This window comes from Alligator mississippiensis, chromosome 3 (assembly GCF_030867095.1).
Source record: "Alligator mississippiensis isolate rAllMis1 chromosome 3, rAllMis1, whole genome shotgun sequence".
NCBI classification, from domain to species: Eukaryota; Metazoa; Chordata; order Crocodylia; family Alligatoridae; genus Alligator; species Alligator mississippiensis.
Genome location: NC_081826.1, coordinates 301,223,034 through 301,241,781, shown reverse-complemented (window position 1 = coordinate 301,241,781; position 18,748 = coordinate 301,223,034). Strand labels below are relative to the sequence as shown.

The 18,748-nt window shown below is 48.7% G+C and overlaps 1 protein-coding gene across 3 annotated transcripts in view; it reads right to left on the bottom strand.

The window, feature by feature from the left end:
• UNC13B (unc-13 homolog B) overlaps positions 1-18,748 on the bottom strand; it is a 300,680-nt gene that overhangs the window by 93,752 nt on the left and 188,180 nt on the right. For all 3 annotated transcript variants that reach the window (XM_059725356.1, XM_059725357.1, XM_059725358.1), the window contains 2 exons: positions 3,868-4,095; positions 3,576-3,717 (listed from right to left, as the gene is read on the bottom strand). In XM_059725356.1, the coding sequence (XP_059581339.1) occupies positions 3,576-3,717; positions 3,868-4,095 (370 nt within the window). The remainder of the gene's footprint in view (positions 1-3,575; positions 3,718-3,867; positions 4,096-18,748) is intronic.

Here is an 18,748-nt window from a genome sequence, read left to right as displayed (position 1 = left end):
GGGATTTTCCAGGCTTCTGAGCTTTGTTGGTGGCTTCCACCCCGGACTTTTTTCCTGCGATGTGTGTCATAGCATTTTTAAGCATCCCCAGAGGCATTAGGTGTTGGCTACAACTAAAGCTGGGGACTTCAACTGGGGTGCAATGATTCTCCTGCTGGAACCAAAGCCACAGGTTCCTGCTACAGGGTCTTGCCCCTCTGCTCAGGATCAGACCAATTGCCATATCTGGGGTCAGGAAGGCATTTTACCCCATAGTCAGACTGGAAAGGACTGGGAGCGGGGAGGTTCGTCTTCCTCTGCACTGGGCGGCATGGCCCTCGACCCAGGACCTCTGGTGTGTATACTGACAACGTGTCACGACTGCTGCGGGTCCCCTGCTTTCCCCGTGGCAGATGAGGGTGTTAGGTCTATGTTGCGTCAAGGCCGAGGGCCGTCTTAGGTAGAGTTTAGATTGTGGCTGTACAGGATGGTTTGCACAGGGCTGAGCCTGCCTCAGGCAGAGGCTGGACCTCTGCGGCTCCCCTCCAGCCCCACTTCTCTAGGACACTACCGAAGGTAGCGAGAGCAGGTTTCCATTAGGCAACAACCGGACATGCTGACTGCGAATGCTTTGCAAAACAGCTTGCTCACGCAACTGCAAATGCACTGCATGAACCTAACCACTAGTACGTGGTAATGTAGCTGCTTTGCTAATACAGACTCAAAATGCTTGCTAGGGTTTCTTCTAGGAATATGGTCCCAAACCTGGATTGCCACACTGGGCTTTAATTGCCAGGCGCAGTTTCAAAGAAAAGGAAACATGCAGGTAAGCAGCAAGGTCACCTTTAAAGAGAAAGGTTTCATCTAATGCATGTTTCCTTCCCTCCACCTAAGAAGCCTGAAGAAACCGTGTTGGGAATGGCTACTGCAGTCTTAAAAACAGCTTTCACAATTGCATTTCTAAACACATTCATGAGCTTTATAGTGCCAGTAGCTGTGAACAGCACTACAAGTCATTAGACATGCTTCCTAGCACTGTACCCTCATGGCTAACTGATTCACCTCTGATATAAATAGACATCTGGCTTTATCACAACTCTTTAAATGGGCATTCAATTTGTGATCATGTTGAATGAAGAGGCCTTTGAAAAGTCAGCCAGCTAATGACCGCTAGCCACCTAGGACAGCTAGACAGAGCTCGTGTCATGTGTCAAGCAGAAAGCAAAAACCAATATGAAAGTGCAGCCACCAACCAGGTGCCAACTTTGACCTGGCTTCTCCATCTTCTTTGATTTCTTCCACTAAGGCCTTTTGGTCTCTCAGACCCACCGCCTTTTAGGACAGGACTGTGAGGGGTTACCTAAAAACAACAGCCACGAGCAGCTTTTGTCACCTGGATAATAAGGTTATTTCTTAAAAACCAACTAAAACGCTCTCTCTCCAAGCCAGCTTCTCCTGGACAGAGATTTCTCAGTAAAGGCTATTTTTGGCCAAGTTATCTGGAGGTAAGTCCAGTAGCTTTGCTACCCTCTCTTCAATGCCAGACAGCCCGAAAAAAAGTCAGCAGTCTCAGAGTCACCATGAACTTTGAACAGAAAGAGCACATATCTGTGATTCATATAACAACTGGAGGAAGGGCCGGTGCCTTTGTGCCAAGCAAAGCAAAACGTCTCTTCTGCCATCCAAGGCGACACCCAGACCATGGCACCTTGACCTTGGCACGGTTCATTTTCTGCACCTTTAAATCCTGCTATCTTCCCTGGTTACGTTCTATTTTCTTCGGCTTCTTGCAAAACTCTCCATAGCTTTTGGTACCTTCTCAATTGACTACTTAAAGTCAAGTCAACACTGAGATCAATTTTCATGGCGTTTGCTGAATCACGGGTCTTTTCATAAAACTGCAGAGTAGCATCAATAAAATCTTGACATTTATCCGACTGCGCTGTCTCTCTCTAGTGCTGTATGTGTTGTATTTCTTAAACCCGGGGTGGCATGCACTGCAACTACCATGGTAACTGCTTAGGTGTGGTGAGCCAAGGCTTTAAGGACTCCCACGTGAATAAGCAGACTTATTGCTGTTTTGATTATGAAGCTATTACAACGCTAACTTGGGTTTACTTCCAGGCAATAGTTGTAAACTTAATTAAACTCAGACTGAGGAGCCTGGACAAAAATTAAAGATTTTATCACGATAACAGGGAGCACTGCAATATTTTAATTATTTCGGAAAAAAAACAAATCTTATCGCACACGGTAGGTAGCAAAAGCTCTGGTGCACACGTATTCGGTTTTGAAATACAACATAAAGACCAAGTCACAGCATGCAGAGGCTCGGATGGGGACGAGCAGGGAGGAAGGTAAAAAAGGAGGAAAAAGGGAGTGGAGAGAGACCAGCCGGTGGGACACCGGTCGGAAGGAAACCAGCTTTTGGTTTAAAAAAAAACTTCCAGGATCTTTACAATCCACTATTTTTTTAGTCCTTTCCCATCAGTTACAATGAGCACAGCGATCACTTGAGGGTGTCTCTCATTAACTCAATGACTTACTCCTAGTCTAATAAATTCCTCAGCTTTTGGACCTTATTTGCTATATAAGCCACTGTGCCTGAAGCCTTTATTTTGGATTTGCCTAAAATAGGTTGCTTATCTTGTAAAGAGATAATCCCTCAAGTTACCAGTCGAGGAGTTCCCTGGTACAGATAGCTGTACAACTAAGTGACAAGCTACTACCGCAGTGAGCTACAACCTTGTTAAGGTGCAGCTGCAAGAAGTGACGGTAGGCATTCTGGTTGTGCCAGGCCACGGTTATGCTAAGCTATGGTGCCGAAAAGCAGTTTGGGAGAAAGGGGCCTCCTGACCACTGGATGTGCCAGTAAAAAAAGGAAAAGAAAAAAAAAAGTGTACCGGTGAGCAAAAAGGGAGCAGCTACACACGTAAAAAGGCAGAACTTACTAATGGAAGTACAGGTGCTTCAACTTGGCAAACAAAACAGATTAAGATGAACATCTTGAGACAGAGAGAAAGAGTGGGCATGAGACGGGGTCCACAAGTATAAATACAGGAGTTGGGAGGCCTGTCCCTTGTAGAGACCTCGGGGAGTGTGAACAACATATGGCGTCGCTCCCTGTCCAGGGCAAACTTCACCAAGTTAGACTGGCTGTTAATCAAACCAACTGCTGCACTGCCCGACGACAATAAAACTTCCTGAGCTTTTGCCCCCAAAAACATATTTGAGCTGTGTTTTCTGTGTCGCCTTCAGCACCTGAAAGACCTTCAGATTAAGGCATTTCTTTTCCCACTGTGAATGTCTATATAATAACGCTCTACGCAAAACTTGCTAAAGTAGAGACTCGATAGACAGGCTAAAGAAGCAGCGAAGATAAGGTTGTGGGAACACGGCTGTGGGTGGCATGCATGTCATCATAATTAAGACTCCCCTAAACAGGAACATACTCCATGTAGAAGAAAAACAGAGGAATGGATGTTACAATACTGGGCACAGTGACATGCATTGGCAAAGGAAGTAAAATAGACAGAAATAAAATATATTGTAAAGAAAGAGAGAAGGGTGGATAAAAGCATTCAGTGAGCACTTACAAGTGGAATTTCTCCTCCCAAACAGGATTCAGGTTGCCATAAATGGTTTTCGTTCTCCTCTTTGTCTTGCCAACTTGAACAGTCACATATGGATCACTAGATCCGGTTTTGTCCTTGGCCTGCAGACCCTGAGCACAAACCACTGCAGGGGAAAAAGAAATGTTTTGTAAGCCCGCTGTGCTAAAAGACTGCACGTCTTTACTGTGCGAGAGCAGCGGGATGCATTATGCTGCAAAACCAGGATGCTACCCCAATTACAGCCTCCATTTCACCCCAAGAGCAGCCCGCCTACCAGTGATAGTGATCTTAGCCAACCATTTGGAGGTGCCATCGAGCACGCTCTGTTTCACAGTCTTCATTTGCTGGGCATGGGCTAATTTGCTCTCACAAAAGACATCTCTGATCAAGTCAAAGATTTCTGGCTTGTTCCGCTCCCGAATCTTCATCCGATCCTTCATGGCCATGATGATGTTTTGGGTTCGATCCTCGGCTCCATGTTTAGAGCTCTTCTCTGCCGCTCCTGGGTGTAGCAAGGTATGAATGAGTTATCAAAAGTTTGCAAACACAGAGGCAATCATATAAAAGTTAAGTGACACTCAACCCTGTCATTGTAAAACTAGCTTCCCTAGTACAAAGCTTCTTCCCACTGAACGGACTGAAGTTTTCACTCATGTACATCCCATTTCAACCACTAACAAGGTCACAGCTAAGCAGGGCCACATCTGTAGAAATTCCTCGCTGCCCTCCTTAAAACTCAACTTGTGTGAACTCTATGAAAATACTTGACACGGTTAGGTGCCTGGTGCGGTGAACCTCCACTGTGCGAGCCAGTTTTGTCTCGCTTCCATCTGCCGTTTCGCCTTCACCCTGCACTGCCAGATCTGGGGTAGGCACTGTCTGCTCTGTGTGCACACAGTGCTCGGCACAATACCATCCTAAAAAACGGCCGAGGCTCTCGGGTAATGCAAATAACTTACAGCAAGGCTGCACGAGTGCAGTCAGACACCGCCTTCAAGTAGCAAACGCTGTAGCCCTGGATTCCAGAAAACATTTTAATTTTGCCACTAAGGCACAAGAGAGATGGATAGGAAATGCGTTTCCTCTGCAGAGAAACGCTTTCTGCTCTAAATCCAATTTGCAACTTCATCCCCCTTTAGACACTTTCCGCGTGGGATTTCACGTGTGATCCAAAACTTATGATGAGATTTGCAATGAAGCAAGCCTGTTTTCCAACGTCCCATCGTTCAAAACAGGTACATTTCACTTTTTATTTTTAAGTTCATGCAAACCGCCTAAACTTTCCAAAACCTCCCTCTGAGACATAGGTTGCTATAGCAATTCCTATTTGAAAGGCAGTAAACGAAACTGAAGGGGAGATACCTAAACCCACAAGAGAGAAGGGCGCCAGTGTAGTGCATACCGCGCACCGGTCACAAATGCATGGCGCCAGCATGAGAACAAAATCTTTGAAGGTACCCATCTACACTGGGAAAGCAGGCACATTGCACACATCTGTACACCTCCACAAACCTATTTCATAGAGAAGTGAGGCTGGAAGGGACCCCAAGAGATCACCTAGTGCAACCGGAGATCGGACCTGCAAACCAAAAGCTTCCTATAAGCACACGAGGGTGGCAATGCTCCCGGGAATTACCGCATCCAACTACCTTTTCTTAGTCATGCCAAAGGCTCATGAAAATTCAGTGCCCAGTTTTAACATTGGATTTGGGGAACAAATACAAAAAATGTGATTAACAAGCTAGTATACCTTAAGGCAGACGACAGAACAAGGAGCAATGGGCAGCAAGGGAAGTTGAGGTTAGATATTAGGAGGAAAAATCTCACGAGGAGAGTGGTGAAGCACTGGAAGAGGTGGTGCAGTCTCCATCCTTGGAGGAGTTGAAGACCCGGGTAGACAAAGCCTTGTCTGGGATGATCTAGTAGGGGCTGATCCTGCTTTGAGCAGGGGTTGGACTGGATGTGACCTCCTGAAGTCCCTTCAACCCTCATTTTCTATGAGTCTGTGATATAAGGCAGCAAGTAAGTGGATCCAAGCCTTTGTCTAGACTTAACATTTGCAGAGGTTCAACTGGGGACATGTTTTTACAAGATGCAGTCAGATCACCACAACACCCTCTGTGGGCATTCAGATCCATCTGAGAGCCAGATTGCTTTAGCTTGCTTCGTTTTTACTGGATTTGCTTAAGCAGCAATAAGCCACTCAACCTTAGGTACGTTATCTGTGCAAAATCCTGTGCTTTTAACTAAATTGCTTTAAAATGTTCGTTTAGCTAAATCGATGCTGGTGCACGCCTGGAGAAAGCCAGCGGGTGACAAGGACACCTGTTAATGTGAAACTTAGCCAAGCTCTTCTTGAAGCAAACAGGTGATGATCTTGATATAACACGGGTATTCTGGATCACGTAAAACTTTCAGAGGCTGGGGACGGAGATGAACAATAGGAATGTGCGCACATAAAAACCCAGCAATCTCAGCAGGAAGGCGACTGACTAATGGACTAGAGACGCTTTGGCTCCCAGAGCTGTCAGGTGAACACCTGAAATTCACTGCAGTAAAAACATGAAACTCATAACTTCCCCAGTCCTACGAAGAATAAAAAATGTATTTCCTTGGAATAGATTGCAATCCACGGAGTTGCAAGGGTTCGTTAAGGACGCCGCATACTGAGGCATATTCTCAGAGTGAGACTTGCTCTAAAACAGACCGTACTTTTCCAATACCTGTTAATTATTTTTCATTGTACTTCCTAGAGGCTTATTCTCCTGCATTTTATTTAGTACAAGAAAGACTTTACTGAGACAGAGCCTCAGAGCATCCAATCACTGGTTGCAGATTAAATTAAATAAAGTGTGAATTAATTATGCAATCCCAGCTGTCTCCACCTCATTGGTGAAGAACCAGCATTTTTTCACATTCCTCCCAAAGCGATGTCTCGTATCAGCCAATTGTCCCACTACAGACCTAGCATTTACCAAACGGGAGTGAAGTGGAAGTGGTCCTTAGGGCAATGCTTTGAACTTCAAACACAAAGCACTACCGCAGCATAACAAGACTCAGCCCTGAGACGTACTCTCTATCCCCTACGTGCGCCTACACAAAGGTCTTGGGTAGCTGCAAAACACAGAATTGGACCGTGTTTTCAATCACAACTGTTTGGGGTCTTGAAACCTAACGTGAACCGACAGCCTGCTGACTTCATGGAAGGTCGGAACAAACTGCAAACTTTCAGGCGCCGGGGGCACAAGCGAAAGCAGCTTCACCGGGGTTTTCAGAGGCAATCCCTGACCATGCAGCACACAGCTACGAAGTGATGGTGTAGCCACGATGGTCCAGAAATTATGCGAGAGGCAACGATTTCTGAGAGTGAGATCTTTTACTGGCCCGACAGCATAGTTGGGGTAGGGTGAAATGAGCTTCTGAATGCAAGACATCCTCTCTCATCAGTACTGAAAACCATCTCTGACCTCATCAGACACCCGACAAGGGATGTCTCCTTTCGAAAGCTTGGCCAACTCTACCCCGACTATGCAGTTGGTCCAAAAAAAGATCTCGCCTTAAGAAATCCTTGCCTCTTGAAATGAATCATGGCACTGGTCACTGTGTGAGTGGATGCAGGAGAGGAATAAAAAAAATAATCTAGCTATGATGATGATTCACCATCCTGGAACCAAGATCACCGCAGACTCATAACACATTAAGGATATTGGCAGTTAAATAAGGAAAAAATGAAGAATGCAGTACTGACAGTGTACAAGACAGCTGTTCGGTGGGAGGATAATGCTTCGATATTATTTGTTCTTGGAACTTAAAATAGACATTCAAGTCTAAAATACAGAGATCTTTACTCATTCGGTGCAAATATTTCCCAATACCAAATTCTGGAAGCGAGTGTGTGCTCAGCTTGTAGTGCTATAACCACCACTCAGCATGGGAACCGAAACATTTGTCATGCTGCAAACATATCCATCACATTAAACAATCCATCCTCAGAGCCAGCTTCTGGGGCTGTAACATTATCAAAGTCTTAGAAGCTGCTTCTTCAGAAACAACAGTCTTGGCTTCCAGTCTGGAAACAAAACAAAACAAAAAAATCTGGAGGACTCTGAAAGTTAGTTTAAGCTCTGGGAGGCAAAGCAGTGCTAGAAACCCGAAATGCGTGCAGCCGTCCTACAGCTGACTTGGGCACGGTGCCATCCGCTCAGATACCAAGAGTCCTGGTCATAAATGGGGCCAGACACGATGCACCCGAGGGTGCAGAGGAAGGTGGCTGATGTGACTGCAGAGCTGCTGGCTGTAACCTTTGAAAACTTCTGGCGACTGGGAGAGGTCCCAGATGATTGGAAAAGGGCAAAGCTAGTGCCCTTTCTAATCCATTTCTAAGCACTGGGAGAAGGTGATCAGGAAGAGCCCACAAGGATTCACCGGGGGCAAGTCATCCCTGACCAGCCTGATTGCCTTCTATGATGAGATGACTGGCTCTGGGGATGTGGGGAGATTGGTGGATGTGGACCTTGATTTTAGCAAGGCTTTTGATACGGTCTCCCACAGCATCCTTGCAAGTAAGCTGAGGAAGTAGGGACCATCTGTTGGATAGAAAACTGGCTGGATTGCTAGGCTCAGATGGTAGTAATCAATGGCTCAATGTCTACTTGGCAGCCAGTACCAAGTGAAGTCCTGGGGCTGCTTTTCTTCAATATCTTCATCAAGGACCTGGTAGATGGGATGCAGCACGCCCTCCGCAAGTCTGCAGATGACACTGAGCTGCAGGGAGTAGTAGATATGCTGGAGGGTAGGGCTAGGATTCAGACAGACCTAGACAAACTGAAGGATTGGGCCAAAAGAAATCTCATGAGGTTCAACAAGGACAAGTGCAAAGTCCTGCACTTAGGATGGAGCAACCCCATGCACCGGTGCAGGCTGGAGGTGACGGGCTGAGCAGCTCTGCAGAAAAGGACCTGGGGGAGACTGTGGGCAATAAGCTGAACGGGAGCCAGCAGTGTGCCCTTGGTGCCAAGAAGGGACCTGGTCCCTTCTTGGCCCTGAGTGGGGACCTGGTCATCCCCCCAACTAGGACCCCCTCAGGCCCTGGGGGAGGTGCACCCAGGCCCAGGGTCAGTGAGGATCTAGTCAGGGAACTTCTGGAGGGGCTGCACACATTCAAATCAGCAGGTCCTGACGATCTCCACCCCTGGGTGCTGAGGGAATTAGCAGAGGTCATTGCGGGACCCCAGTACGGCTTTATGAGCACTCGTGGTGCTCTGGCGAGGTGCTGGAGGATTGGAAAAGGGCCAATGTGGTCCCCATTTTCAAAAAGGGGAGGAAAGAGGACCCAGGAAACTGTAGGCCAGTTAGTCTTACCTCGGTCCTGGGGAAGCTTTTTGAGAGAGTTATCCTGGCACATGTCCACGAGGGGCCGGCCCGGAAGATCATGCTTAGGGGCAACCAATGCGGGTTCATTCGAGGCAGGTCCTGTCAGACCAACCTTGTGCCTTCTACGACCAGGTCACAAAATCCTTAGACGCAGGGGTAGCCGTGGGCGCAGTCTTTCTGGACTTCAGGAAGGCCTTCAACACTGTCTCTCACCCCATTCTCATTAAAAAACTAGGGGAATGTGGCATCAACACCTACACAGTCAGGCGGGTCACTACCTGGTTGGAGGGCCGCACCCAGAGAGTGGTGGTGGACGGGTCTTATTCGACCTGGAGGGACGTGGGCAGTGGGGTCCCCCAGGGCTCGGTCCTCGGGTCCACGCTGTTCAACATCTTCATCAGCGACTTGGACAAGGGGGTGAAAAGCACCTTGTCCAAATTCGCAGATGACAGTAAGATGTGGGGGGAAGTGGGCATGCTAGAAGGGAGGATTAGGCTGCAATCAGACCCAGACAGGTTAGAGGGGTGGGCGGATGAGAACAGGATGGGTTTCAACACTGAGAAGTGCAAGGTGCTGCACCTGGGGAGGAAGAGCCAGCAGCAGACCTACAGGCTGGGAACTCCCTTCTCGTCAGTGCGGAGGCAGAAAAGGATCTTGGAGTCATTATTGATGCCAAAATGAACATGGGCCGACAGTGTGGGGACGCGGTCAGGAAGGGCAACCGCACCTTGTCGTGCATCCACAGATGCATCTCGAGCAGGGCCAAGGAGGTGATCCTCCCCCTCTACGCGACCCTGGTCAGGCCGCAGGTGGAGTACTGTGTCCAGGTCTGGGCGCCGCACTTCAGGAGGGATGTGGGCAGCATGGAGAGGGTCCAGAGGAGGCCACCCGCATGATCGGGGGCAGCAGGGCAGGCCCTACGAGGAGAGGTGATGGGACCTGAACCTGTTCAGCCTCCACAAGAGAAGGCAGAGAGGGGATTTGGTGGCCTGTTACAAACTAGTCAGGGGGGACCAGCAGGTATTGGGGGAGTCCCTGTTCCCCCAAGCCCTGCTCGGAGTGAGTAGAAATACCAGTCACAAGCTGGCAGAGGGTAGATTCAGACTAGACATCAGGAGACACTACTTCACTGTCAGGGTGGCTAGGATCTGGAACCAACTTCCAAGTGAAGTGGTGCTGGCTCCTGCCCTGGGGGTCTTTAAGAGGAGGTTAGACAAACACCTTGCTGGGGTCGTTTGACCCCAGTACTTTTTCCTGCCACGGCAGGGGGTCGGACTTGATGATCTCCATCTCGGAGGAAAGGCAGCAAGAGGGCACAGCAGCCCCCCTGGCTCTCCAGGGACCTAGCAGACCTCCTGAGGCTAAAAAGAAAGGCCTACAAAGGATGGAGGATGGGAGTCACCTCCAAGGAGGATTATTCTGCACTGGTCCGGTCCTGTAGGGAGCTGACCAGGAAAGCCAAGGCTGCAACTGAACTCCAGCTAGCTTTGAGCATCAAGGACAATAAAAAGTCCTTTTTCAGATATGTGGGGAGCCGGAGGAAAAGCAGGGGCAACGTTGGACCCCTGCTGAACCAGATGGGGCAACTGACAACTGACGCCCAGGAACAAGCCAACCTATTAAATAGGTACTTTGCGTCAGTCTTTCATCAGTCCCATGGGACGCCCATGCCTGCTACAGGGCCGGGAAGTCCGGTTGAGGGTGATCCCCTGCCCTCCATTGATGCTGACTTCGTGAAGGAACATCTGGATACCTTCAAGTCAGCCGGCCCTGACAATCTTCACCCCAGGGTACTCAAGGAGCTGGCGAGCATCATAGCCCAGCCTCTAGCGCGGATCTTTGAAAACTCTTGGCGCTCTGATGTAGTGCCCGAAGACTGGAAGAAGGCCAATGTGGTGCCTATCTTCAAGAAAGGGAGGAAAGTGGATCCGGCTAACTATAGTCCAATCAGCCTGACTTCTATCCCAGGGAAGGCCTTAGAAAAGTTTATTAAAGAGGCCATCCTTAATGGACTGGCCGACGCCAACATCTTAAGGGATAGCCAGCACGGGTTTGTTGCGGGTAGGTCTTGCTTGACCAATCTCGTTTCCTTCTACGACCAGGTGACCTATCACCTGGACAAGAGAGAAGAGATTGATGTCATATATCTTGACTTCAAAAAAGCCTTCGATCTGGTATCCCATGATCACCTCTTGGCGAAACTGGCCAATTGTCACCTTGGGTCCTCCACAATCCACTGGCTGGAAAATTGGCTCCACAGCAGGACCCAGAGGGTGGTGGTTGACAGAAGTCAATTGTCATGGTGCCGTGACCAGTGGGGTCCCCCAGGGCTCTCTCCTTGGACCCATACTGTTCAAAATCTTTATTAATGATGTGGACACTGGAGTCAGAAGCGGACAGGCCAATTTTGTCGATGACACCAAACTTTGGGGCAAAGCATCCACACCTGAGGACAGGAGGGCGATCCATGCTGACCTGGACGGGCTCAGCAAATGGGCAGACAAGAACCTGATGGTGTTTAACACTGAAAAATGCAAAGTTCTCCATCTTGGGAGTAAAACCTGCAGCAAGCTAAAAGGCTCGGCAGTGCTACGCTGGCTAGCACTATGGATTAAAGGGACTTGGGGGTCATGACTGACCACAAGATGAACATGAGCCTGCAATGTGATGCTGCAGCCAGTAAAGTGAGCAAAACACTGGCTTGCATCCATAGATGCTTCTCAAGCAAATCCCAGGACATCATTCTCCCCTTGTACTCAGCCTTGGAGAGACCGCAGCTGGAGTACTGCGTCCAATTTTGGGCTCCACAATTCAAAAAGGATGTGGAGAAGCTTGAGAGAGTCCAGAGAAGAGCCACGCGCATGATCAGAGGTCAGGAAAACAGACCTTACGATGACAGACTGAGAGCCCTGGGGCTCCTTATCCTGGAAAAGCGCAGGCTCAGGGGTGATCTGGTGACTACCTATAAGTTTATCGGGGGTGACCACCAGGATCTGGGGGAATGTTTGTTCACCAGAGCGCCCCAGGGGATGACGAAGTCGAACAGTTATAAACTACTACCACAACCGATTCAGGCTGGACATAAGGAAGAATTTCTTTACTGTCCGAGCCCCCAAGGTCTGGAACAGCCTGCCACCGGAGGTGGTTCAAGCGCCTACATTGAACATCTTCAAGAGCAAATTGGATGCTTATCTTGCTGGGATCCTATGACCCCAGCTGACTTCCTGCCCTTTGATTCATAGATTCATAGATGTTAGGGTCGGAAGGGACCTCAATAGATCATCGAGTCCGACCCCCTGCATAGGCAGGAAAGAGTGCTGGATTTAGATGACCCCAGCTAGATGCCTATCTAACCTCCTCTTGAAGACCCCCCAGGGTAGGGGAGAGCACCACCTCCCTTGGGAGCCCGTTCCAGACCTTGGCCACTCTAACTGTGAAGAAGTTCTTCCTAATGTCCAGTCTAAATCGGCTCTCTGCTAGCTTGTGGCCATTGATTCTTGTAACCCCCGGGGGCGCCTTGGTGAATAAATCCTCACCAATTCCCTTCTGTGCCCCCGTGATGAACTTATAGGCAGCCACAAGGTCGCCTCTCAACCTTCTCTTGCGGAGGCTGAAAAGGTCCAGTTTCACTAGTCTCTCCTCGTAGGGCTTGGCTTGCAGGCCCTTGACCATACGAGCTGCCCTTCTCTGTACCCTCTCCAGGTTATCCGCATCCCTCTTGAAGTGCGGCGCCCAGAATTGCACGCAGTACTCCAACTGCGGTCTGACCAGCGCCCGATAGAGGGGAAGTATCACCTCCTTGGACCTATTCGTCATGTATCTGCTGATGCACGATAAAGTGCCATTGGCTTTTCTGATGGCTTAGTCACACTGCCGGCTCATGTGCATCTTGGAGTCCACTAGGACTCCAAGATCCCTTTCCACCTCTGTGCCACCCAGCAGGCCATTCCCTAGGCTGTAGGTGTGCTGGACATTTTTCCTCCCTAGGTGCAGCACTTTGCATTTCTCCTTGTTGAACTGCATCCTGTTGTTTTCTGCCCACTTGTCCAACCTATCCAGGTCTGACTGCAGCTGTTCCCTGCCCTCCGGCGTGTCCACTTCTCCCTATAGCTTTGTGTCATCTGCAAACTTGGAGAGAGTACATTTGACTCCCTCGTCCAAGTCGCTGATGAAGACATTAAAGAGTATCGGTCCAAGGACCGAGCCCTGCGGGACCCCACTGCCCACACCCTTCCAGGTCGAGACCGACCCATCTACCACGACTCTCTGGGTGCGACCCTCCAGCCAATTCGCCACCCACCGGACTGTGTAGTCATCCAAGTCACAGCCTCTTAACTTGTTCACCAGTATGGGGTGGGATACCGTATTGAAGGCCTTCCTGAAGTCTAAGTATACGACATCCACCCCTCCTCCTGTGTCCAGGCGTTTCGTAACCTGGTCATAGAAAGAGACTAGGTTGGTCAGGCACGATCTGCCTGCCACGAACCCGTGCTGATTTCCCCTCAGCATAATTTGTCCTGCCAGGCTCTCACAAATGTAAGCCTTGATAATTTTTTCAAAGACTTTACCAAGGATGGAGGTGAGACTGACTGGCCTATAGTTGCCCGGGTCCTCCTTCCTTCCCTTTTTGAAAATGGGGACCACGTTAGCCCTTTTCCAGTCCTCCGGGACTTGGCCCGTGCGCCACGAGCATTCGAATATTCCCGCCAGTGGCTCTGCAATGACGTCAGCCAGTGCCTTCAGCACCCTCGGATGGAGCCCATCCGGGCCTGCCGACTTAAAGGCATCCAGTTCTTCCAAATGACTCTGCACCACCTCAGGATCTACGCATGGAAGTCTGGGGCCTTGCTGCTGCCTCTCTACAACCCCAGTGAGAGACTTGTCGTGCCCCTCACTTAGGAACACCGAGGCAAAGAACTCGTTGAGGAGTTCAGCCTTGTCCCCCCTGTCTGTCACCAATTGTTTCTGCCCATTTAGCAGTGGTCCTATTCCTCCCTGGGCCTTCCTTTTACTCCCAATATATCTAAAAAACAATTTCTTGTTGTCTTTTACTTGGGTTGCCATCCTCAGCTCCATGGTAGCTTTGGCCCATCTAACTGCCTCCCTACAAGCACGAGCAGAGGAGGTATATTCATCTTTAGTGATCTCACCTTGTTTCCACTTTTTATGTGCTCCCCTTTTGGCCCTTAGGCTGCCCTGGATTTCTCTGGTCAGCCAGGGAAGCCTCCTGGCCCCTTTCCCTTTTTTGCCTCGCTCAGGGATCGTCTTGCTTTGTGCCCGAAGGATCGTTTCCTTAAGGTACAGCCACCCTTCTTGGGCACCCATCCCATCAAAACTCCTACTCTGCAGTGCGTCCTTGACTAATCGCCTGAGTGCATTGAGATCAAGTTTCCTAAAGTCTAGCACTTTCACCCTACTAGTTACCTTACCCACTCGCCGTCTTATGTTGTATTCTATTATTAGGTGATCACTGTCTCCCAAATGGCTACCGATCTGGAGGTCCCCTATCATGTCATCCCCTGTTGCCAATACCAGATCCAGTATGGCATTCCCCCTAGTGGGACCATGCACCTCCTGTGTCAGGTGGAGGTCCTGTACACAGGTTAGAAACCTGCGTGAGCAATGGGACCTTGCTGTCTGCGTCTCCCAGCAGATGTCCGGGTAGTTTAGGTCCCCCATGACTACCGCCTCCTTAGCTTTTATGGTCTCCGAGAGTTGCCTCAGGAGCCCCGCATCTATTTCTTCCCCTTGGTGTGGGGGTCTGTAACAGACCCCTACCACCAAATCCCTTTCTCCTTGCCCCCCATGTAGCCTAACCCACCATCCTTCTACTTCCTCAGCCTCGGATTCTGTCTTGATGAGGGTTGATGTATATTGCTCACTGACAAAGTGCAACACCCCCCCCTTTCTTCCCCAACCTGTCGTTTCTGTACAAGGGCAGGGGGCTGGACTCGATCTTCCGAGGTCCCTTCCAGCCCTAATGTCTATGAAATCTATCTGCTCAGGTCCCTTCTGACCCAACCAACTATGAAACTGGCTGATTGAATCTGCAGAAGAGAAGGCCGAGAGGGATTGAATAGCAGCCTTCACCTCCCTGCAGGGGGGCTGCAAAGAGGATGGAGCTGGGCTGGTCTCAGTGGGGGCAGATGACAGGACAAGGAGCAATGGGCTCAGGCTGCAGCAAGGGAAGTTGAGGTTGGATATTAGGGAAAACTGTCTCACGAGGAGGGTGGTGAAGTACTGGAGCAGGCTCCCCAGAGAGGTGGTGCAGTCTTCATCTTTGGTGGTTTTTGAAGACCCGGGTAAACAAAGCTTTGGCCGGGACGATGCAGTTGGGGCTGGTCCTGCTTGGAGCCGGGGGCTGGACTAGATGTGACCTCCTAAGGTCCCTTCAACCTTCATTTTGTCTTGTGCTCATCATCTTTTAACTCCATCTGAATGTCCCCTCTACACTGACCCATAAATATCGTTACTCAGACTGTCCCCTTAGTCTCCAACTACTACCTCACTTACCACAATGCCTTCAAGAAGCCAGCTCATCTGTAATGTTTTGACTCAAGAGGATTTTTTTTAAAGGTTAATGGCAGATTAAATAAATAACCCTTTAAGTATGATGGTATTTCTCTTCTCCCTTATCTCCTGTACATCATTTGTCATCTTAGGTAATGCATCTTCAAGGCAGCAGCTATGTGCATCTGTGTTTTCAAACTGCTGTTTGAGAAGCATTTAGAGCGATCTCATAAATATAAATTGATAACCTATTTTCTGGCTCACTCATCTCTTGTGTGGAAATAATGCCAGTTATTATATCAAGGGCTATGTTCAATTTTCATCATTACAACAGAGCTGCAAAGTGTACTAAATTTTATTCACTGATTAGGTGCAAACCGCATCTGCTCATTGTACCAAATATTCAGCTTCCTAGAAGCTAGAGTGAGAAAGTCTCAGTGGAGGAAAATAACTAAATTTAATCAACTCTAAAATAGACTCGAGAATAAAGACTGCGCTACTCTATGGAGAAAAGCACTCGAGTACACAACCAACGTAAATAGAACAGTCTGGTTCACAAGAACAAAACCCCAAACGGCAACTCACAATTTGAAGGTAGCATCTGAAGCCTAACGATGGAATCGGTGCTGTGATCCTGATCACTGCAAATTCATTTTACACAAATACAACTTTCCCCTGAAGACTCGTGTGGACTGAAGTGGAACTACTACATTGGCGAGCGGGCTCCTCTAAACTGACAGGAAAACACCCCCCGCTCAGAGGAAAACCTACTCTTTTGGAGTTTAAGGCACCTAGGGACGTACAAAGTCTCAGATGTACTTGATGGGTGTTGACACTACATACCTTGTTCTGGGCAGACCCAAATCCTCAGACCAAATCCTCTTCCATTTGAAAATAGGCTATTTTTATTGGTACACAGTGACAGCAGAGAAAAGTAATGCAGGCGAGGCAGACAACATAACAGACAATGAGGGTTCGAAGGGATGTCGGGAAGTCACATCTAGTCCAACCCCCTGCTCAAAGCAGGACCGGTCCCAGTGGGGTGGGCGAAATAGGCTGGTGGCATGCCCCCTGTCCATGGTGGCCTTGGGATCCCACCTTGGGGACCACCCGCTGCTCCAAAATCCCTCCTCCTGTACGCTTTTCTCCTCCTGACGACTCTTCATTTCCAAGTATGGTTGACTGGACTGGTCTCCCTGTGGTCATCATACTGTCCACCTTCTGCCCTGTCAGCATATTCCTTTGTTTCCACAAACCAATCACATGCACACATCTTAATTTGGTCATTTTCCAGTGTCTTCATTTGGGCAACCCCAACTGCCTAATTTAGTCTGTCCACCAAGACTGGAAATCCCGTGGGCTCTGCAGCTGGGCACTGTGACCTGGCTCCAACGTGGCAAGCCGATCTTTATTATGAGTTTTCAGGAAACACTGTGCAGATTTCCTAGCCTGTTTGTCCGTTGGCCTCGGACACGGAGTCCGCCTTGAAGGCTGTAAAACTGTCACATACAGGCTTTTAGAAACCAATTAGCCCTTGCCATTGCCCTAGACTGTTGTTCTAATGCAATATCTACTCTACCTACAAGCCAATTCCTGAAAGCAAATCTCCAAATATCATTTTCTAGCCAATAGCGATACAAACTATTGCTTTTCTTCCAGGAATTGCACATGTGGATCTGAAGCGAATGAACCAGCTGGGACCTTTGCTCATTCCTTAAAAGCTTCACCTAAATTCCTTTCCAAGGTTCAGAAATATATATCCCTTTTAAATGCACTTGATCTTCTTCTTCTCTTCCAGGCTGAAATCTGCAAGGGTAGAAAATACCTCCCCGGGGCTGGCCAATGCCCTTCCATAGGCTTCCAGTGGAAATGCGCACACTCATTGCAGCCCATCTACACAGCAAAGCACTGAGAGCCACAAACTGATTTCTCTGGGGTGCCTCCTCCTTGCTCTGCCTTCTCTCAGTCTGTACAGTCAATTGTTCCCTGTTCTCAGCAGGAAATCGCCCTCTACATTTCTCTCCCGACTGTCTTGTCAGATGTTGCTGTCCCCTTGCAACGCATTTTCCCCTCATACCACTGCACAGCTTGAAAATAAAGCCACAGACCACAGGAGCGTTCAGCTTTCAGTGGGTGACTGGTAGCACCAATGCCATGAGGAAGTTTCTCCTCTGCTCCATTAAGAACTAGACATTTCTTAGATCCAGGCTTCCTCTTATGGATTTTAGTCCCAATGCCCCACAGTGGCACTGCTCAATCTTCTCCATATCCCTGTGTCTGGTACCTATTTTCCTCCTGACTCTCCTTAGCATTGCAATAAAATACTACAAGAAGCATGTTTATGCATTGTAATGTATACTGGAGTGCGCAAGGTTTAACGGTGCAAGGAGTTTAATGGTTTTCCTTCTCTAATACTAAGGACCATCTGCCTGATTATCAGTGCTGCATGGTAAACTGCAGAAAAATTGGAACAGCAACAAACTGAACCAGGGAAACCCAGAGTGAATAGAAACTGTATTCAAGTAACCCCCCTCTCCTCTCACAGGGCCCAGCCCCCCTAGAGATCAGCAACACTTTCACCCCATTTCCTTTTGAAGGCATCTTACTGTCAATCTAAATTAGTTTTTCCAAATTACAAATCATCCTGAGAAATAATTTATAGAGAGTAATAAAAACAATAATTGGAGTTCACCAAATGCAAAGAATCGGATTATTTTCATTCCCTTTAAACATGTCCTTTGCTCATATTAGGTCCCATTTACATTATCAGCTCCTGGCCCTGTTTATTGGTCTGAAAAGGTTGTTCAGACATGCAATACTGCAGAAATAAACTGAGATACAACAGGCTTATTTAGTCTAGAGAAGAAAAGATGGAGGGGGATTGAATAGCAGCCTTCACCTCCCTGCAGGGGGGCTGCAAAGAAGATGGACCTGAGCTGTTCTCAGTGGGGGCAGATGACAGAAGGAGCAATGGGCTCAAGCTGCAGCAAGGGAAGTTGAGGGTGGATATTAGGAAGAACTTCCTCACGAGGAGGTGGCGAAGCACTGGAGCAGGCTCCCCAGAGAGGTGGTGGACTCTCCATCCTTGGAGGTTTTGAAGACCCAGGTAGACAAAGCCTTGTCTGGGATGCTGTAGTTGGGGCTGGTCCTGCTTGGAGCAGGGGGCTGGACTAGATGCGACCTCCTGAGGTCCCTTCCAGCCTTCGTGGTCTGTGACTCTGAGCCTTCACAACCTACATGGCACCTATTGCTGTAGGGTACTACCATTTCAG